The sequence below is a fragment of the Camelus bactrianus genome, chromosome 16 (genome assembly GCF_048773025.1).
Source record: "Camelus bactrianus isolate YW-2024 breed Bactrian camel chromosome 16, ASM4877302v1, whole genome shotgun sequence".
Classification (NCBI taxonomy): domain Eukaryota; kingdom Metazoa; phylum Chordata; class Mammalia; order Artiodactyla; family Camelidae; genus Camelus; species Camelus bactrianus.
The window spans coordinates 8092797-8113783 of NC_133554.1; the positions used below are offsets into that span (position 1 = coordinate 8092797).

The 20987-nt window shown below is 53.8% G+C and overlaps 2 protein-coding genes across 9 annotated transcripts; one reads left to right on the forward strand and one right to left on the reverse strand.

The window, feature by feature from the left end:
* The first annotated feature begins 5822 nt into the window (after positions 1-5822).
* On the forward strand, positions 5823-8235 carry SLC16A11 (solute carrier family 16 member 11). 4 transcript variants are annotated; one of them, XM_010965867.3, is made up of 5 exons: positions 5823-6075; positions 6310-6517; positions 6785-6928; positions 7087-7854; positions 7941-8235. In XM_010965867.3, the coding sequence occupies exons 2-5, from the start codon at positions 6316-6318 to the stop codon at positions 8168-8170; spliced, it is 1344 nt and encodes a 447-aa protein (XP_010964169.2). In that variant the 5' UTR covers positions 5823-6075; positions 6310-6315; the 3' UTR covers positions 8171-8235. The 4 variants fall into 4 exon arrangements, with proteins under 4 accessions (XP_010964169.2, XP_074198434.1, XP_074198432.1 ...); XM_074342333.1 differs by having other exon boundaries at positions 5951-6080; XM_074342331.1 differs by lacking the exon at positions 6785-6928 and having other exon boundaries at positions 5952-6080.
* Positions 8236-8385: 150 nt separating this feature from the next.
* Positions 8386-20419, reverse strand: BCL6B (BCL6B transcription repressor). 5 transcript variants are annotated; one of them, XM_045524789.2, is made up of 12 exons: positions 20282-20419; positions 19557-19747; positions 19096-19317; positions 18633-18986; positions 18211-18335; positions 17461-17625; positions 17234-17364; positions 16979-17116; positions 11707-12217; positions 11420-11563; positions 10033-10770; positions 8386-9413 (listed from the first exon to the last, which is right to left on the reverse strand). In XM_045524789.2, exons 2-12 carry the CDS (start codon positions 19733-19735, stop codon positions 9214-9216), a joined length of 2907 nt encoding a protein of 968 aa, XP_045380745.1. In that variant the 5' UTR covers positions 19736-19747; positions 20282-20419; the 3' UTR covers positions 8386-9213. The 5 variants fall into 5 exon arrangements, with proteins under 5 accessions (XP_045380745.1, XP_045380747.1, XP_045380748.1 ...); XM_045524791.2 differs by lacking the exon at positions 20282-20419 and adding an exon at positions 19875-20244; XM_045524792.2 differs by lacking the exon at positions 11420-11563.
* Between the last annotated feature and the right edge of the window lie 568 nt (positions 20420-20987).

Consider the following 20987-nt stretch of genomic DNA (forward strand, 5'->3'; position numbering starts at 1 on the left):
AAAGCTTGCCATTTGGGACAACATGGATGAACCTTGAAGGTATTATGCTAAGTGAAAGAAGTCAGACCAAGAAAGACAAATACCATATGATTTCACTCATATGTGGAATCTTAAAAAGCAAAACAAAAGAAGAAACAAAATGGAAAAACAAATCCATAGATACAGAGAAGATTAGTGGTTACCAGAGGGAAAGGGGGTCAGGCGGTGGGTGAAGGGGTCAACTGTATGGTGACGGATGGTACCAGGCTTGCGGTGGGGATCACTTTGTAGTGCATACAGATGTTGAATCATGATGCTGTACACTTGAAACATAATTAAAAATGTTGGGTCCTGCAGAGGGGAAACGACAGACATCATCCCTGGCCCCTTCATCGTTACTGACTCCCCCTCTCAGATCCAGACATAGGAGCACAGGGAACTGGAGTAGAGACTGGACTGGAGTAGAGGTGAAGGAGTGACTACCTGTGGCCAGAAAATAAGAGGAAATGAAACAGGAAGGGACCTACATTTGTAGAGTTCCTACCATGTGCCTGAGTTGTGCTGGTCCTTTGTCACCTGATGTCTCACCAACAATCCTTTGAAATAGTATCACCTTTTAACAGACATCTAGAAAGTGTTGGAGCTCGGAGTCAAGAACTACGCTTTTAAATAGGAATGTGGGGGGAGAAAAGAACTATTGCTTTTAACAATTTACCATGTCCACGTTGTTCTTGCTCACTTTCCTGATGTCCCTTCCAGCTGGGATGAGAGCACACGGCCAAGGTTCAGGTGGTCAGGAGCACAACCCTGGCCTTGGATTTGGAGCCAGAGGTGAACGAAGCTGAGAATGTTGCTGAGCAGCAGCAGTAGTTCCTAGGCCCATTGGTCGCAGAGGACTGGCAGCGACATCTAGTGTCCAATGGCGACCGCAGTGACCTTGGCCACCCAGTTAGGCCCGTGGCAAGCTGTGTTCCTGCCAAACCTAGTTCTGTAGGCTTCTTGGTGATTCTGAGCACAGAACCCAGTATCCTGTGATCAATCCTCTCTTTAAATAAGTCAGAGTTAGTGCCTGTGGTTTACAACCAAGAACTTTGACACACATGTTGGCCAAAGACTCAGAACCAGAAAATGCCAGCTAAGCCACATTTGGGTATTTAAACACAGAGCAGGCTCAGAGACCTTAGCTGGTTGCTTCCTCTGCCATCCTGATCCCCCGTCCTGGGGACGGGGCTGTCCCAAGAGATCCAGAAGCCAGAGGCTTCAGGTGTTCAACAGGTTTCGAGGTGGGGGAGCTGGGGGCTGGTGACAGAGGGAAGGGACTGGGGACTAGATAGAAAGAGGCACTGGAAACAGACTTGGTAGAGGGGGTAAGAGAGGGGAAATGTGGGGTAGGACTCCCCTCCCATCCCCTCCCATCCCATCCCAGGTCTTGGCTCCAACCTGGCTCCAGCCCCAGCTCTGTCTCATCTGTGCCCACTTCAGCCCCACCCTCAGCCACCCCAACCCCCGCCTCAGACTCAGCAAATTCCTTATCCAGTCCCAGTCCCATCGCAAGGTTCTGGGGACACAGTTCGGTCGCCCGTTCATGTGTGGTCATCTAAGCAAACTTGTTCCCTGCACACAGTGAGCCCCACTGCCCTGAGTGGGCATCGTCACCCTCCTGCATCATTACCCACCCCCATTTCAGAGCATCTCAATAGATGTGCTCTCCTGGCCTGGCCCACAAACCCTGACCTTTGTGTCCTCATCCCCTTCCTGGGTCATTTTTGCGGGCCCTGGACCTAGGCTTTGAGGTCCATGCTCTCTTCCCACAGCCTGGTCTCTGGGTGAGCTGGAGAAGGAGAAGGTGCAAGGGGGCGAGGAGGGAGAGGCAGCTGTATAAGGCACTTAGAAGCCCCAAAGCAGCTGGGAGCCAAATACTGGAAAGCTTCATATTTTTGTGTACCTCAAGTAGAGCCACATTTCCTGTGGGTAACACCATCCATCCTTGCCTGCCCCTTCCCTCCCATCCACCTCCGGCAGAGGGAGTCCCCAGTGGGTGTATCCAGGGAATGGCTGGGCTCAATTCAGGGCTTCCCAGAAGCTGCAGGCCCCAGAGGTCCCAAGGACCTCCTACAGAGAGGTTGCAGTGCACAGACACAGGTTTAGAATTCACAGACACAGACACTCCCAGATCCTGTGGTCCCCAAAGCAAACGCTGTATAGACCTTGAAACCGTCTCTTCTGATCTCGTTAGACCCAACTGGGCTCAGCATCTGTTTCTGGGGCTTCCTCCACATGGGCAGGCATTTCCAGTTTGGTCCATCAGCCACCACTCCTTGTGGTCTTGCCATATCTGGTGGCAAGTCAGTCAATGAGTCCCTTGTTCAGAGTTTCTCTCATTCAGTGAGTGGTCATTCACCCTTGGCACCTTTGGGTATCAAAGATCCAGAGATCAATAACGCAGGGTCCCACCTCCTGGGCCTTCGTGGGGTAGAAGCAATGTCGGGGTGAGAGGCAGAAGACAAAAATGGATGATGTCACTGCGGGCTGAGAAGCGCGCCATGTCGGTCAGCAGCGGGGGTGGCACCTAATGTACGTCGCCAATCAGGCCGACTCCTCAGGGGTGGCTTCTGCCCAGAAGAGAACTTGGGAAGAAAACCTGAAATAATTCACTCAGTCATTTAAAGCATTAATTTTCTTATGAAACATGCATCAATGATTATGAAGCAGAAAGCAAAAGTCCACGTGAATTTTCAATATAAAAGATATTTCAAAGAAACGACCTCCCACCCCCATGGAGGGTCTACACCCCAGACTCTCCTGATCCCTCGGGCGCTGGTACAAGTCCTCTCGCCTCTGTGTTTAGCTTCCAATATTAGTGAGTATTAGTGACTGCTACATCAGTGGAAAGTTTTGAGAAGCATCAGTGTCTGGGAAGCTCCTTAGCCTGACCTTCATGACCTTCCACGACAGCTTCATCCCACATTTGTCCCCTCCACACTCCCCGTTGCCCCCACAGCGATATGTACAGCTCCCCAAACCATAAACAGCGTGCTGGGCTGGTTCATGCCTTGTGATTTTCCACAAGCTGCTCCCTTTGCCTGGAATGCCCCTGCCCACACATCCATCTGGCAAACTCCTACTCATCCTTCAAGACCCGGCTCAAAGAGCTCCTCTTCTGTGAAGCCTTCCCCACAGGCCCAAGCAGAATGAGTCAGTTCCTCCCATGCACCATTCTACGGTGTCCGCGTCCCTTTCCTTGTGTGGAGATCTCTTTATTTCACTTTGTCTCTAACTTGATTGTGAGCGCCTGGATAGAGGAGTCTGTAGCATTGGAAAGTTGTATCCTGGTCCTAAGCGTAGCATCTGGGATGGTAGGTGTCTATAAATATTTTCTCTAGAGGAGCGAATGAACAAAACTTATTTTGACTCTTTTCTTCTCAATTGTTTTTTCATTTGTTTTTAGAGTCAAGATAGGGAGACCAGCATCTTCTCATAAACTTTGGAAAATGCTAAGAAAACCACTCACCACTAAGGTAAAAAAAAAAAAAAAGAAAATGCATTTAATCTCTCTTTGTAGTCATTCACATCTTAAAAACCTGGGGAGTTCTGCTGAGGACTCACCAGACGAATGTGGTCCTTTGACCCGCAGGCAGCAGTAGACTAACCAGGTAGGGAAAGGCAGCGGTGCTCTAGGGTCCAGTCGGTTTCCTCCAAGCCACCACAGGAGCAGCTATGGGGGTGGACACATCACATCCCAAGCACCAAGTCCCTTACTTATACCCATATACACGGTGACTCATTCTATCCCCATAACAACCCTATCAGGAAGCTACTATTTTTATCCCCATTTTAGAGATGAAATTGAGGCACAGAGAGGCTGAATAACTTGCTCATCATATTACAGCTAATAAGTGGCAGAGATAGGCTTCAAACCCAGCAAGTCTAGCTTGGAAATTCATTCTCCCAACCTCACTGCTCTACTAGTTCCATGAGCAAAAGATGTACAGTGACAGTAACTTTGGCTAAGAACAGAGGGACCATGAGGTAGAAGATGAACGTGCCCTTTCACAACCGATCACCCCAGTCCTGGGCTCTGGGATGCCCTCTGGGTTCATAAGTATCCTGTAAAGGCTCTCAGCATCACTCTGTACAACTTGCAGACCCTGAGGACCCAGTCTCCTCTCTGACTGCCCTGCCTTTTTACTTTATCTTGGAGAGGGAGTGATTTGTTTCAGTTGGCTTGCTTCCACTCGAAGCAGAGTCCTCACCATCTCAGGAAGAGGGCTCCCTGCCCTCCTGGGTGAGTGAGGATCTGCTGGCGCCATCTCCCAGGTGTTTTTCACAACAGCACCCCAGGGAAGGGAAACTAGTGGGACCACTTTCCTAGGGTGCACGTGGCAGGTCTCCTGTACCCCATCCAGGACCTTTCAAGCAGAGGGCATGATATATGCAAAAATTCAGGCATGAGAAACAGCTGTGCCTGTCCAAAGAGCAGGTGAGAGGCTAATGGCTGGTGAAAGGGTGAAGGAGAGAGTGGAGGGACAGGGGATGGAAAAACATTCTAAGTCCACCTTTGATTGTGAAGGGTCTTATACCCAAAGTAGAGAAATTTGATTTTGTTTTCCTTCTGTGGGCAGTGAAGAGCCTTTGAAGATCAGGCTGTGTTGTTAGGTTTACAGTTTCACTACTTAAGAAGCTGTTTTTCTTCTTTTTTTCTGTTTTTTTGTTTTTTGTTTTTTGGTTTTTTTTTGCAGAAACATCTCAACAATTAGGAAACACTGCCACCATGTGGCTATTGGGTGACACATACTCCAAACTGTAAACTGCCAAATTTTCTGATACTGTTTAATAATTAAACCAAAGAACACATCCTTTGATTCAAATAGCTGAAGTAGATCAATGATAACCTTACCCCTAATGTGAAAAGGATACTTTTCACAAGGTTTTTCGAGAAATCAATACCTGATAAACAACAAGGACCTACTGTATAGCCCAGGGAACTGTACTCAATTTCTTGTAATCAGCTGTAATGGAAAAGAATCTGGGGGGAAAAAATACACACCACACACACACACACACACACACACACACACACACACACACGAAAGAAATTATTACCTGGGTTCATCTCGGATTTCTTAACTTTTCTTTTAAAATCCTAATCTAAATCTTCAGCGATTCTGATCAAGGATCCTTTCTATTCCCAGTAACCACTATCGGAATCATAAACTCTTTGGCCCTGCAGAGGCTCTACCATTTCCAGGACAGTTTGGCATCAAGCTGTCTCCAGGCCATTTCCCTCCGTGGTGGTAGATTCTATTTCTGTCTGAGGTCTGTTCTCCTTGTGTGGCTCCGCAGTTGCTCAGACCCAAATTGATATATTTCCACCATCTTTAAAAAAATTTTTTTTTAAGCTGGGTGATTTGGGGCAAGTCACCTGACCTACCTAAGCTTCAGTTACTTCGTCTTCACAGGGTGACTGCGAAGATGAAAGATGACACGTGGGCATGTCCCTGGCACATCACAAGGAAGCCCTTGAGGGCATATTACTGTTGAGCACGCAACATGCGCTCAGTTGAGTTCTGTGATTTGACATCCGAGGTTAACCTGATTCTCCACGAACGTTCCCTGAGAGCGAAACTACTCATTCTCTCTGGCTCTGGGGGATCACCCCTATTTTCGTGCGTTGCCTGCCGACTGCGGTCTGCCCGGAGATCGCCATCCACGCGTCTCCCGGGTGCGCAGCCGGCGGCAGGTGCGTGGGCGGGGGCGGGGCGGGGCGGGACGGCATTCACTCCTCGCCCCTCCCTTCCCAGGGGCTGGGGGTGGGGGGGTGTCTGTGGATAATTCAATCCTCGTGGGACTCGGCGTCTGACCTCACCGGCGGCTCGGCGGATTGGCTGCCTGTCTCAGCTTGCCCCCACCCTCCGTACCCCCCGCGTCCCAGGTGGCTCAGGCCTCCTGTGGCGATCTGTTTATTGTGAGAGCCCGTCCAAGTTGGACTCCATCTCTGCATTTGCTCCCCTCTGGGGCCCCCTCCCGCCGGGGAAGCGGGGAGAAAACCCGGCCAAGCCGTTCCTCACCCTTCCCCTCCCCGCACCACCCGGAGAGGTCGGGTAAGAGGGAACGGGTGTGTGTGGGAGGGGGAGTCTCAGGCCCGGGAGATCTGGCTGTCACCCCGTCCTGGTACCTCGCGCGGACCTGGGAGTTCTATCCCTAGGCCTAGGTCCTGTTCCCCGCCCCAGTCCCACGCAAACAGCCAGAAGCTGGATCTCAGGGATGCCCAGGTCCCTAGAGAAGGCACAGAGGTGGCGACTTCACTCACAGGTGTTCCCTCTCCCCCAGGCGGCGATGAACCCCAAGCCAGCCGGACCCCCGGACGGGGGCTGGGGCTGGGTGGTGGCGTCCTCAACCTTCGCGGTGAATGGGCTCTCCTATGGGGTGTTACGCTCCCTGGGTCTGGCCCTCCCTGACCTCGAGGAGCATTTTGACCGAAGCGCTCAGGACACTGCGTGGGTCAGCGCCCTGGCCCTGGTCGTGCAGCAGGCAGCCAGTGAGGGGGGCCCTGGGGTGGGAGGAGGGAACAGGGGTGGAGGGGCCATGAGTGCAGTGGTGGGGGACGCACCTGACTGATTACCAGATAATCTGAGAAAGGGCGACATGTGGAACTGAGTTCTGGAAAAGAGTGGGTCTTTGTGGTCAAGAGAAGGGGCTATTAGACAGGGGGAGGAACTTAGGCCCAACAAACTGTCAATGAGAATTGCTGAAGAGAGTTTAGGGGTCCAGGAGCGTGTCTTCCGTTGACTCCGCCCCTTTCTAGGCCCAGTGGGCAGCGCCCTGAGCACCCGTTGGGGGGCGCGCCCCGTGGTGATGGTTGGGGGCGTCCTCACCTCGCTCGGCCTCGTCTTCTCGGCTTTCGCCCACAGTCTGCTGCACCTCTACCTTGGCCTGGGCGTTCTGGCTGGTGAGGGGAGAGGGACACCCGTGTTCTTAAGGGGCGATGGGAGAAACAGGAGCTTGTTGGAGGCCAACGGGGCAGGGGCCTTCTGCGAGAAGCAGAGCTGGGACTGCAAAGGCAGATAACCCCGGTTCCCGCCCTCACCCCGTCCTATCCATTCGCAGGCTTCGGCTGGGCTCTGGTGTTCGCCCCTGCTCTCGGGACCGTCTCCCGTTACTTCTCCCGCCGTCGAGTCTTAGCCGTGGGGCTGGCACTCACGGGCAATGGGATCTCCTCGCTGCTCCTGGCGCCCGCCTTGCAGTTTCTCCTTGATAATTTCGGCTGGCGGGGCGCCCTGCTCCTCCTTGGTGCCATTACCCTCCACCTCACCCCCTGTGGCGCCCTGCTGCGACCCCTGGCGCTCCCTGGCGACCCCTCGGCCCCACCCCGAGGCCCTCTAGCTGCCCTCGGCCTAGGTCTCTTCACACGCCGGGCCTTCTTGGTTTTGGCTCTAGGCACAGCCTTGGTGGGGGCCGGGTACTTCGTCCCCTACGTGCACTTGGCCCCTCATGCTTTAGATCGGGGCCTGGGCGGCTACGGGGCGGCGCTGGTGGTGGCGGTGGCAGCGGTGGGGGATGCAGGAGCCCGGCTTCTCTGCGGGTGGCTGTCGGACCAGGGCTGGGTGCCCCTCCCGCGGCTGCTCGTGATGTTCGGGGCATTGACAGGGCTGGGGCTGCTGGCGGTGGGTCTGGTACCCGCGGTGGGGAGCGAGGGGAGCTGGGGGGGCCCCCTACTGGCCGCCGCTGGGGCCTACGGGCTGAGCGCCGGAAGTTACGCCGTGCTGATTTTCGGTGTGCTCCCGGGGCTGGTGGGCATCGGAGGTGTTGTACAGGCCACCGGGCTGGTGCCGATGCTGATGAGCATCGGGGGGCTTCTGGGCCCGCCCCTGTCAGGTAAGGGCATGAGCCAGCAGATCCGCTCACAACCACCCTCTGCTCTTGGGGTCTGAGGCTTCTAAGTCCCTTTCCCCTCCTCTCAGGCTTCCTAAGGGACGAGACAGGAGACTTCACCGCCTCCTTCCTTGTGTGCGGCTCTTTCATCCTCTCTGGCAGCTTCATCTACATGGGACTGCCCAGGGCGCGGCCTTCCTGCCGTCCGGCCGCCAGTCAAGCCACCCCTCCCCCTGAGAGGGGGGAGCTGCTCCTCGTTCCTCAGGCTGAGCTGCTCTCCCCAGGAGGCCCTCACTCCACTCTGGACACCCCTTGTTGACCATTTTCTTGTTTAACTCCCTCCTCCAATAAAGGATTTCTATCTGCTTTTTCTGCAAGCTCCAACTGAAAGCATTCTACATAAGATATCTGAAAAGGCAGGCTGATAGGAAAAGGATCCTACTAAAGCCATGGGAGGCGGAAATGGTGTGTGTCCAATCAGTCGATTTCTCTCTGCCCAAGTTCTTGTCATCATAACAGCAGATCTTTGCCAAATGTCTGTCCATCAGCTTCAGTTTATTGGAGGGCAGTGCTCTTGAGTGCTAGCTGCCCCAACCTCATTTCCCAGACAATTCTTTCCTGCATTTCAACCTCCTTCTACTGGCCTGAGGGAAATACAAGAATCCCAGACCCAGACTTCAGCTCTCTTAGCTTTTTCTCTCCTTCCCAAACTGGCACACATTCCCACACAATCCCCCCCCCCCCATGTCCCTTGTTTACTTAATTTATTTTCTAAGTTACAGGGGATAGTGGGAAAGAGGGAGGTCAGTGAGCAAATGGGAGGAACTGTGGTCCAGGGAGCAGAGTCCAGGGTTTAAATGCTCTGGGTCACCAGAGCACCTGAACACCTCCCCTCCACTCCCCAGCATGCCCCCATTCAGCCAACCCAAGCTCATAGGCCCCAGCTCTTCTTGAGGTTCTTATTATCCAATTTTCTTATTCAGTTTTAATTCAAAGGGGCATCCTTCTTTCCCAAAGATCTGTCTTCAGGGAAGAAACTTAGAAGGCAACACTGGAGATCACAAGTAAAACATGAGAAGACTCTTCTTGGCCTTTGATTTCCACAGTTGATTCACAGCTCAGTGGAGCAGGCTGAATGCCTGCATCCTTCAGAAAAGGTTGTGGGAGCAAAGAAGAGATGAGTCTCCTCAACAAGATACAAGGAGCTGGCACACACATTGCAGGAGCCCCAGGCCTGCTCTGGTTGAGGGGAGGCAGATCAAGATGTTTAAGGCACTATGGTTCTGTGGGTGCCAAGATGGGGCAGAAGACCTAGAGCTGCCAACCTCTGGCTTTCTGGGTCTGACTAGCCCTTCCTGGAGTTCATTCCTCTCCCAGCCCCTCACTGGGCAGAGGGACTTTGGTACCCAGTGTCTCCGTTACAAGGTCCTGGGGCTTGGAAGTAGGAGCTGAGAAGCAGAAGAAGTGAGGCAGAGTGATGAGAACTCCACTCCCTGCAAGGAGGAAGGCCCCAGACACCACAAAGGAAGCCGTGTAGTTGCCTGTCACATCCCGGAGGTAGCCTAGGTTCAAGAGAGAAAAAGAATACACGTGGGTGATCTGTTTCCTGAGACTGATGGCTCAGACACATTTTTGGGTGGAGGGAAGAAAATAATCCTTAACCTATTATCTTGGAAGAGTTAGAACTCTCAAGGTAGGACTGGACCAGCCAGTGGGGATCTGGGGATCCAGATGGAGTCAGGCACACCTGTGCCTTTCTTTCCAGTAACTGTGGCCCTCCCATTCATGCCTTCAGTTAATAGTTAAGAGGAAAATGTTACAGGGTCTGAAGGCTCTGACGTCTGGAGCCTGGAGAACTTTGACCAGATGGCCCAGACCCCGGCCCAGGGCCCAGTGGGCCAAAGGAAAAGGCAGACACTAGCATGAGATGTCTGGCCAGGTCCTCTGAAAACCCAAGCTGTAAGTACACTGCCAAGGATGCCACATAGCTCCTCTTAACCTTTCGACAGCCCAATTACTTTGCCCCTTGGACCCATTTTGGGGCCAGTGTGACTGACCATGCTGGCTGCGTACTGCACCAATTCCAGAGGGCATTATACATATACACTATAATGGAAGTTCCCCCTCCCGAGTGGCATGATGTAGCAGCCCTGGCCCACCTGGAAATCCCACTCCCCTTACCTGACAGAGGAGCCCCCAGCAGCCCCCCGATGCTCTCTACCATCTGCACCAGTCCCAGGCCACAGTATATCTTTCCAGTCCCCACCAGTTCAGGCAGCACGGAGAAGGCCACTGGGGTCAGGGCCCCTGATGTGAAGCCATATGCCACAGCCAGAGCCACCAGGGCTGTGGGAGCCAAAGCCACAGGGAACAGGGCCAGTATCACCCCAGTCAGGGTGGTCCAGAGCATCAGGAGTCTTGCCACAGGCCCTGGGACTGCATCCCCTAGCCACCCAGAGGCCACACGCCCCACAAGATCCGAAATAGCCACCACTGAGAGTAGGAAGGCAGCAGGCAGTGGGTCCCAGTCCAGGTCTTGCAGATGCGCCACCAGGTGCACATAGGGAATAAAGTAGCCAGTGTTGATCAGGGTGAGGGCGACAGTGTAACGGAGGAAGGGGCCATGATGGAGGAGGGAGGTGAGTTGGGTCCCAGGGCCACCCACGGCAGGGTCCTCAGCCAGGGAGAGTGGGCGGAGAAGAGCACCACAGGCCACCAAGTGGAGGGAGAGGGCAGACACCAGCAGGAGGGCCCCCCGCCAGGCATAGTAGCTGAGCAGCCACTGGAAAAGTGGGGCAAAGGCAAAGGAGGAGAGGCCGACACCCGTCAGTGCCAGCCCGGTGGCCAGGGATCGCCGGCGAGAGAAGTAACGGGACAGGCAGGCCAGGGTCGGAGTGAAGGTCAAGGCCCAGCCAGATCCTGTCAAAAAGGAAGAAAACAGGGGTTCAGGGACTCTTAGGAAGCTCAGGGCACCCAGTCATCCCAACACTGCCCAGCAGCAGAACGTAGCACAGGCCTGAGTTACAACCTAGCTTGATACTTTCCAGCTGTATGACCTTGTGTATTTTACTTAACTTCCCAGTCTCAATCTCCTGTGCAAAATGGGGGTAATATACTTTATGGGAGTCTGGAGGCTTAGAGATAATGTTTACAGAGTAACTACCATGGAACTTTGTAGGTAAACCTGGGCTGTACCATTTCTGGCTGAGTAAACTTCATTGGCCAAGTTGCATAAGCTTCTAAAGCCTTTCTTCACCTTTAAGTAGGATAATGATACCTATTTCACAACCACAGTACCTGAGACAACATTTTCATAATTCTTCCTTTTACACTCCAGTCCCACTGGCCCTAGGCTTGCATATTCTGGATTCATCATCTTTGCATTTCCTGATTTCCCTACTCTGTTAATGACTTTAGTCAACTCTCTTAAGAATTCCATTCCAGGCACAGGTGCCAGCCAAAACTTTCAGCTTCTCACTAAGCCTTTTGGAAGGAGCAGGAAGAATGTGAAAGTCCAGAGGCCAGAGACTCAGGCTTTTAACTCTCAGGCCCTTGCCCAGGGTCTCACCTGAAAGCAGCCCAATACTCAGGTACAGGTGGGTCAAGGAGGTAGCAAAGGAGGCGAGCAGCATCCCCAGCGCAGCCAAGATACCCCCAGCCATTACCACAGGCCTGGGCCCGAACTTCGTGCTCAGGGCACTGCCTACTGGGCCTGGGGAAGAGGAAGGGTTCTGCGAGATCTCAGGCGTCCTTCTCCAGCACTGCCCACCCCTTATCTCCTTCCCAGTTCCCGCATCCCCTCTCCCTTCCGAGGGTCGAAGGTCGCAGGACTCCAGACCCAGGCACAGCACTCACTCCCGAACTGCTGCACCGCGATTCCTATGGAAGCGATCCAGGAGACTCGCGCCGCCTGCTCCTCAAACGCTGCCACAAACTCCACAAAGAAGACGCCGAAGGAGCGGAGCACCCCGAACACCAGCGCCGACTGGAAGAACGCTGAGAGCACCACCATCCATCCCCAGCCCCCGTCGGGGGGCTCGGCTTTATGTGCCATCTGGGAAGTAACAGGGCTGCCGCCACTGAGAGCCCCTCCGGGAGCAGGGCTCAGGATGTTCCACCTCGGCCCACCCATCCAGCCACCCAGCCGGACGGCTCGGGGCCGTGCGGAGGAGGAGAGGATGGTAGAGAGGAAAGTACCGATAAGGGCTTGAAAGCTGCAGAGAGGCTGCGTGAGGCGCCTGCGCCTTTCCCCTGGTGGCGGCGAGGGTGGGCTGGCGATATACGTGGGAAGACCCGGCCGACACTGGCCCCCCGCGTTCAGGGCCGGGGGGCGTGGCTCCGCTGGCCGCGAGTCGAGAGTCCAGGCCTGGGTGGGGCAAGATGAAAGCGGGGCCGACGTTGGTTAGGAACCAGGGGGCAGCACTGGGTTTGGGCTCCACCCTTGAGGTGAGCCAGCCTCGAAGCGGATCATCTATTTTATCATTGGAAGTGTCAGCACCTGGCCAGACGGGCAAACATCCCTGTCTGCAGCTCACCAATGAGGACACGGGACTCCTCAGAAGAGGGCGGAGCCAGAAGGGCTGGGCGGAGTTTAGAGCGCGTTCTGCATTGGGTCAGTGAGTGGGGCGCATGCGTGAGGAGGAGACCTTTAGGAGGCACTCTAGATGGGCCCCACGTGACCCAGGAACCCACTAGGAGGCTGTTTGGGTCTCCTGTCCACCTAGAGGACCAATTCGACCGGATTGCAGAACGGAGACACGCACGTAAGGAGTCCAGGGGGTTGGTGGTGGGTAAACCGGTTTAGGAAAGGAAAACACTCACGTGCTTAATGAGGGCCCCAGGAGTTGAAAGACGAGGCCCAGGTCAGGGGGCGGGTGTGGAGGAATTATGAGATAAGCCTAAACAAAATACCTGGCCAGGCGCCTGAGGCCACTAGGATCTAAATGCCTGGATTCCTGAGGGGTTCAAAGGCCAAGGAGCAAGACAGGGGAATGGGCTGCTGGACTCCTGGCGTTGATTTCTGTGATGGGAACTCTTTCCTGTTCCTTCTGTTCCCACTAACAGGAAACCTACAGGTCACAGAGACCAAAAATAACTGGGGCGAGGAAGTGCTGCTCTGAGCTCACTCAGAGCCCCACCAGCACCGGTCTTCAGTGGGGCTGGGACATTTTCCTCTGCCCTCCAGTAACAACCACTTCCTAATCACATGTTTTAATCTCTTGATGGGATAGACTAAAGAGACAAGCCATGACTACTGGAGCAATCAGCCCCTCCTACCCAACCAGTACTTAGTTCCTCCAACCTTATATAGCACTCATGGTGGATTGGTTTCAAGATCCTTAGGACACTGACCTTGAAATTTGAGCTCAAGGGTTCATCCACATACAAGTGGGGGTGAGGTGAAGGGGCGAGAGGTGGGGAAGGAGGCTGTGTAATTGAAAGAAAGCATACTGAGCCTTATATTTCCATATGTGGGAAATAAAAATAATCATACCCCAAAACTTTTTTTTTTTTTTAATGTAAGTGGAGTCAAAACTTTGGCTGTTGGGGACTCTGCCAAAGATGTAGAAATTAGTGTGGCTGTATAACATAGTGGTTAAGAGTGCAGTTCTTAGAATCAAATCATAGTTCCAATCCTGGCTTTATCACTTACTCACTTAGCCAAGATATTGAACCTCTCTGTTTCTCTATCTGTAAATTGGGGCTAAAAATAGTACCTACTTTCTCAAAAAAAAAAAAAAGTACCTACTTTTAGGGTTATCAGGGGAGTTGAACTAGAAAATCTATACACTAAAATGCTTAGTTCAGGGCATGGCATGTAGCAGGAGATAAGTAATATTAGCTGGTCTCATTTGCAGCAGGGGATAAGCCATAGTGTGAGGGGAAGGAACGTTTTCATTTAGTTTCTTGGTTTTGTTTTTTGCTTAAAAAGTAAAATCTAATTCAGGTCATGGGTTTTAAAAGATTGAGAAACACAATCACAAACTAAATGTTGAGAGGAACGTATTCTTTCCATGTTAATGGACTTATTTCACAGGTAAGGAATTTAAGTCCCAAAGCAGGGGTAAATTATCAGAATTAGAGACCCTTTACCCTCCAGCCATGGGGCAGAACAAAGCTGTGCACACAGGACGTGGGGAAAGGGTGGGAGAGAAGTGTGTACTAGGCACTGGATGGATTCCAAGACACCATTGCTCTGGGGGAGGCATAGAATTGGCATGTTTGATCTAACCACTTAGCTTCTCACTGCCACCTCCAGCCCCTATTGTCCTTATGGGACCTGAGTCCTATCCATTTTCTGTGGTGGTGGTAGGGTGTGTCCCAAGCATTAAATTCCCCAACACAGATGCACCCCCAGCCTCTTGGTATTATTAGTGGCTTCCTGGTTTTCTCCTTGCCACCTCCACACCTCAGGCAGGAAGTGACTTCAGAGCAGCAGGATGCAGGTGGGTCCGGAGAAACTTCATGAAGTCACTGGTTCCTACACAATGAGCCGGAAGGCATGAGCAGGGAAGAGGAGAAAAAAGCTGCTTAAAATGTCTGGTGGAGTGGGACAGTGGGATGGGCACAGAATCCAAGACGGCATCTAAGAATGGAGAACCCTCTTTCCCCAGCTTCACCCAGTCCCCAGATCCCCAAAGACAAGAGCCCAGGACACAGCAGGCAGCACAGAGAGGCTTCTTTATTCCATGATTCTGATCTTGCAAGATCTAACATCTCCACCCCTTGGCACTCTCCACCTGCCCATCCAATCTGCTAAAAAAAAAAAAAAAAAAAAAAATCCTGGTTCCTTCTCACATCTCTCCTCTGCTGTCCCTCCCTCCTTCAATTCTGCAGTGGGGAGTAAGAGGGAAAGAGCGAGAAGAGTAGCTTTCTCACCAGTCCCCAGGTGACAGCCACTAGTACTGACCTGTCTTGAGGAAGCTCCACCCCACAAATTCAAAGTGCTTCTGATCCTCCACCCCATGCCCCAGATCAAACAGTCCCCAGGGCAACAGAGGCAGGCCTGTAAATTAAGGCTTCAGAGCATCATCTAACATTCCAGACATTCCACCCAGTTAAGAGGAAACCCATTCCTAACTTTCTATCTACTTGGCCTGCACCAGAGACTGTGCCCCTCAACCAGCCTCTTAATCCTACCTGGAAATTTGGTCCACTAGAAGGCCTACCAGTCAATCAATCTTGAAAATCTTTTAAACCTCTAATCCCAACAGCAGTCCCAATCATAATCCGAAACTACAGCAAATCCAGAATGGAACTCAGCCTCCCTTTTCTCTCCCTGTGGAAGATTCTAGTGCATTCACTGGTTCCAGACAGGAATGCAGTGACAGGAAGACCAGGTCACAGACCCAGCTTTTCTAAGGTAAGAAAGATACCAAGCACCTGTGATTTCTAGAGGCAAAGAAGTTTCTGGAATTTGGACACTTGCCAGAAGATGTCCAAAAACCCACTAAAGGAAGAAGAGGTTCATCTCAGAGAGAACCCCAAGGAATTCAAACCCAGATCCCTCTGCAGTAAAGGACGGGTCATACTCTTTACTATTTCATCAAGATAAAGAGTTTCATAACTCTCCCCTAGGTCATGACATTCTTGGAAATGGCAGAATCAGAAAAGGTTGCATTATCTCTGATAAGGAATTTCAAATCTCTCCCCCATGGAGGGATCAACTCAGTGCTAAGAACGGGTCCTAGTGGGAGGATTATGGGCTCAACCCAAGCTCCTAGGTGGGCTCCATCAGGACAAATAGACACAGTGGAGCCAAACCTAGATGACCAGACTAAGGGGACAGTTAGGGGCAGAAGACAAAGCCTCTCCAATCATCCCTCTAGTTCCAAGATGGACAAAGCCCCCTCCAGCCACAGCCTCCAGGAAGTATTTATTACCTCCACTTCTGTGACCCTTGAAGAAGAAAGAAACGTCTATATCCAGCGCTAGCCTTCTAGAGAACCTACAATATCCAGGATACCAGAGAGGGTTCCTGACCCAATTCCACAAACCTGCATGTTCCCAGAGGTGCCCTAGAACAAATCGAGGTTCCAGACCTAGAATTGGAGGGGCAGGACACAGCGAACCACTTCCTCTATTTTAAACCAACAAGCAAACAAATAGGAGACAGTAATTCTAAAGATAAAAGTCATGACAATAATCATATGAAACACTCAAGCCAAAGGAGGCAGCCAAGTGCTAATCTCTGCCAGCAGAGCTGTGACCTCACATTCTGTGTTTCAGGTCACTTTTGATCACACTTGTGGAAGAGGGACATGGGAAATGCATTAGAATGAAGGCTCTGGTGCCACCCAAAGGCCTCAATAAATTATATTTACAGATAAATCGAATGAGATGGGCGCTTAAGGAAGCCAAGCCTCCTGTCTTTCCCCTCCCCCAGCTCCTAGCATGCTGTCTCCTTAGAAACAATTTGGATCGTGGGGAAGAGGTTTTGACCAGCAAAACAGAGGCAGATCAAGCCGTGATCTGCCACCCCTGCTCTCCCCGGTGAGAAATTAAGGTGGTGGCAGTCGCTGATAGGGAGGGACCTCGCACGCCCCCATGCCCAAGCCTGACAGGGAAGCCAGCCTTGAGCGCAGCTTTCCCGTCTTCCAGGAAGGGAGTGGGGCCGGGGCCGGCGCTCAGCTAGGGCCCCCCAAGAATGTGGTAGTGCACTTTGGTGTTGGTAGCAGCTCCGTGTTTCTGGCGCAGATGCAGCCGAAGTTGACTCTTGTGCCGGAAATGCAGGCTACAGGGGTCGCACTGAGGGAGGACAGCGGAGTCAGATCCGTCCCCACCCACAGCCACCTTTGAGGTGTTGAGCTAGGGAGAACTGCCCAGCACTCCACCTTAGAGAAGCTCTTTAGTCCCCACATCCTCCCAAATTCGCAAGGAAAGGCCAAGGAACTAGGCCCTGCCCTCCTCAGCAAAGGTTTTCCCATCCGTTAGCTCCTCTCCAGGAGCCTAACTTCTACACCTGCCATCCCTCCCCCCAGGCCCCGCCGCTTCCAAGGACTCTTCCAGGACACCGCCCACCTGGAAGAGAAATCGCGACGGCCAGGCCCACTCCTCACAGAGCCCTGCCCCCTGGTAAACGGGAGGCAATTCCAAGGCTTTGGGCCAAGCGAGGTCGAGTACTCACGTGGTAAGGCTTCTCTCCCGTGTGGATGCGGACGTGGCTTTTGAGGGTCTGCAGGTGGCGGAAGCGAGTCCCGCAGGTGGGGCAGGGATAGGGCTTCTCCCCGGTGTGGATCAGCACGTGCGCGCGCAGATGCGCCACCTGGGAGAGGAGGGGACCTCAGACCGCGCCTCTCGGAGGGACAGAACCCTCCCCATTCGGCCCTCCCCGCCCTCTAGCAAATTTGCCTTCCAGCCGGCTCTGAGATGGGCGCCATACCTGCACAAAGCGTGAGCCGCATGTCTCACACTTATAGGGCTTCTCTCCCGAATGGATGCGGCTGTGCGTTTTCAGGTTTGCTGGCCGGTTAAAGCGGGCTCCGCAGATGGAGCAGTGGTAGGGCTTTTCCCCTGGAGGCAGGTTGGAAGGAGGTCAGGGACTGTACCGGAGAACACATGTCGGTGGGCATGAAGGCAAGGATCCTCTCCTCCCTGCTTCTTCCCTACCTGTGTGCACTGTGCGGTGACTGGCCAGGTTGCCCTTATAGCGGAAGGCGGACCGGCAGAGCTGACACTTGTAGGGCTTGTCCTCCTCCCCAGGAGCCAAGGGGTCCAGCCCCGATGAGCACCCAGCCACAGCCTCACAGTTCTGACAGTTGAAAAATTCACTTCCTGGGAAGGGGGGTGGGTGATGACGACAATTCCCGTGAATCCTCAGACCACACAGAAGCATGTTTTCTTTTTTCCCAGTTTACTGCTAAGGCTTCTGGGGCTCCTTTGACTTGCTCAGAGTCCCATGGTTATGAAATGGACAAGCCAAGATCAGACTCCATGTCTGCCGTCTGATCCACAGTACTCTGCTAATCTCTCCAGTGGTGGTGATGGTAGGTGGAGGCCCCTGCTGGTCAGTGGATGCTTCTATTTGTCTCTCCTCTCTTGCACCAGTCTGGATGACAGCTTGCCAGAGAGGCCCTGCCAAGCCCTGGGCTGACCACTCAGCCCTGGATGGGAATTGGCCGGAAGCTCTCAAACTTTGCTGCTCATTGGAAGCTTTAAAAAAATACTAATGCCTGGATCCCATTTGAAGACATTGTGATCTATGGGGTGTGACCCGGGCAATGGGATTTTAAAAAGCTCCCTAGGTGATTCTAACTTGCAGGAATTGGACTAGGCCTTTCCTAAGGCCTTTTGGCCCACGCTGGCCTTGAGCAGCCGCAGGAGAAAAACCAAGAAGGAGGAAGAAGGAGGGGCTCTTACCTGGTGGTGGACGAGCCTGCCCAGAGGGTGATCCAGTGGGCTCTGGAGCCCGGGGTGTGAGGAGATGGGGGGTATTGACTGGAGCCCCATATTTGAACTGTACATTGGCAGCAGTTGGAGAGAGCCTAGGCAGGTATCAAGGACCAGAGAAAAGGGTTAGGAGAGATTATATGGAGGGGGTTTCTCCCCCGGAGAACTTGTTGCCAAAGGCCTACCCTCTGGAGGTGAGCCAATATTGACCAATGAGCCATATCCAATTGTGCTGCCAAAGTCCCACCCCACTGAGCAAGCCTGGCTAGTGAGGTGAGCTAGTGTGTCTGAAGCCCACCCCTTGACTCTTGTTCCTGACCACCCAGGCCCAATGGCTGTGCCTCTGAGCTGAGGCTAGCCTACACAAATTCCGGGGGTTCCAGTTTCTGTACCTGCTCTGGGGACCAGGAATGGGTCCTTCTTCGCTGCCGCTGCTACTACTGCTGGAAGCCTCATCTCCACTGGGGAGCCGGGCTTGGGAGCAAAGTTGGCCAGAACTCCTCTCCCCTGCCAGGCTCCCTGCTTGGGAGGCCTGAGAGTTTAGCACGATGAACTTGTACTTTTTCCAGTTGCAGGCCTTGGGGTCTGGGCTGCCTGGACTGGGGGGCCCTTGACTGCAGCTGCGAGACTCAGTAGGTGGGTCTGGGTGTCCTTCGGAGCGCCTGGGACTGCCTGGTGGAGGGGCTGTTGGGGGTCTGGGGGGTTCCGCCTCCAGGGGCCGCAGGGAGATGCTCAGAGGTTCATAGCTGAGAAAAGTGCGATGGTCATTAGTACCATTTCCAAATCGTGGCCCCTGCCCTTGACACCTGGAATGACACTTCACCCATGGGGAATACCGAGCTGAGGCTCCCTCACCTGGCCTGGATGAAGCGGTGGCATGCCTGGACCACATGTTCCATCTGCAAGTACGTGGCGGCTGCAAGGACGGCTGGTGCAGTTGCGGGAGAGAGACGTAGGCGCGAAGTGTACATGAAATCCAGAAGAGGCGCGAAGCCCCCAGCTTCAGGACCCCCAGGCAGGGAGAGCACATCTACCCCGACTCCTGCACGGCCTCGAAAAATTGAATAGAAGAAGCCACTGGAGAGAGGGAAGATTAGAGGTCACATTTAGAGGCTGGGGAACCAAGGGATACACGCGCTCCTGTAGAAAGCCCCGCCCCTAAAGAAAGCCCCGGCCCCTCCCCACTCCTGCCCCGCCCCCAATTCCAGGACGCTCCGCCTCCTGCGTCTGGAAGGCTGGGCTTCCCGCCTCAAGACGTTATGGCTCCGCCCCTTTCCCATTTGGTCCCACCCAACCCCACGAGCTATCCCTCGAACCTGCAGGCGATAAGAACTGCCTTATGAGCGCGAAGGGGTTGCCCGCCAACCAGCAGCGTGACGTCAGTGAGGATCCCGCGCAGGCGCAGCTCATTCAGGTTGCCAAGCACGTCGGAGGAGTGGCGCGTGAACTCGCGGACGTAGCCCAGAGCTCCCTCCGGGGTAGCCGTGGAACCCATAGCGACGCAGGCCTGCGGGGGCGGGGGAAAGGGCTCAGGGATCCAGGCCGTCCGAAGACCCCATGCCTTCCGCAATTTGCCCGCTCCTCCTGAGGTGCGGCTAGAGCCAAGCCCCCGGCTCCGGTTCACGCGGCCTTACTTAATTCATCTTGTTCTTTCTGCACTCAGCCACACCGTCGCTCGCTTTCCTCTTCTAGACTGAACTGCGCTTGGAGCAAGTTGAAGGTTCCCACACCGAGGCGTCGATGACGACCGTGGGGAATTTGGCCCGCAGCGCCCTTAGACTCCCTGTGCCCTTCCAGCACCCCTATTCCCCTCTGTCTCACCCCGTGCCTGGTCTCAGATCCTGTTTGGAGTCCCCCGACGACCTGCTGTCTCCACCCCTCCAAATCCCAATCGAAGTTCCCTTCCCTGAACCAAGAAATTCCATCTAGTCCCGGATCCCTAGTTTAACCCAATTTCTGGGCCTCAGTCGTCCTACCATCAATAAGCCCCAACCGTCTTAGGGGACCCAGGAGTCTGGCTCCCTCAGTCTCAGGTTCTTACCCCTGTCCTGCAGGGGCTTCAGCTTCTCTTCTCAAGGGGGGCGGGGCCTCTCTCCCCTCTTGGCCTCGGCGCCTTTATCTGGCCGGGATGTCGGGGGCGGGGGTGGAGGTGGGGTGAACGCCTGGGTCTATATCCTTCCTTCCTCCGTTGCTCTCCAGATGGCGAACCCGGGGCGGGGTCTCGGGCTCGAGGGCGGGACCTCAGAAACGCTAGGTGGTCGTAACGTAAGGGATCTTGGGCCACTGAAAGTGGAACTGAGGATGGGACACTGGAATTTGGGAGGAGATTGGGGATACTGAGATTGGAAATATGGGTAACCTGGGTCGTCGAGGGGGCCTGGGACAGAGAACATTGGTGTGTTGGCTTTAGGAAGGAACCTATTACAGGAGAGTGAATACGGCAAAACTCTCCTTTCCAGTGTAGGGGATTAAAGGAGATAAAGAGGAGACCAAAAAGGCACTAGGTGTGGGGAGGCGAGAGTGGGCTCCCGTGGGGGTCTCAGACAGCAGGAGGGTGTGGTTAAATGACAGGTTCCTCTAGCGGGGCCTGCAAAAAGGGGGGCTCTGACCAGGCGCGGTAGGGAGGGGGCGGATATGATTTCTAGTTCGTTTCCTTCTATTGTCCCGAGACCGGACGGCTCCGCCAGCTGCTTCCCCTCGAGGAGGTGGGGAAAGCCCCGGGTGGGGGCCGAGAGACGCTCAGGAGA

What these genes read in the sequence shown, in the direction of transcription:
- SLC16A11 (XM_010965867.3), top strand. Translation starts at nt 6,316, where the DNA reads ATGAACCCCAAGCCAGCCGGACCCCCGGACGGGGGCTGGGGCTGGGTG. An exon ending in GGTCGTGCAGCAGGCAGCCA is followed by an intron (nt 6,518 to 6,784) that starts GTGAGGGGGGCC and finishes GCCCCTTTCTAG; the next exon opens with GCCCAGTGGGCAGCGCCCTG. An exon ending in TCTGGGCCCGCCCCTGTCAG is followed by an intron (nt 7,855 to 7,940) that starts GTAAGGGCATGA and finishes CCCTCCTCTCAG; the next exon opens with GCTTCCTAAGGGACGAGACA.
- BCL6B (XM_045524789.2), bottom strand. Translation starts at nt 19,735, where the DNA reads ATGGGTTCCACGGCTACCCCGGAGGGAGCTCTGGGCTACGTCCGCGAG. An exon ending in GCAGTTCTTATCGCCTGCAG is followed by an intron (nt 19,318 to 19,556) that starts GTTCGAGGGATA and finishes CCCTCTCTCCAG; the next exon opens with TGGCTTCTTCTATTCAATTT. An exon ending in CACCGCTTCATCCAGGCCAG is followed by an intron (nt 18,987 to 19,095) that starts GTGAGGGAGCCT and finishes CACTTTTCTCAG; the next exon opens with CTATGAACCTCTGAGCATCT.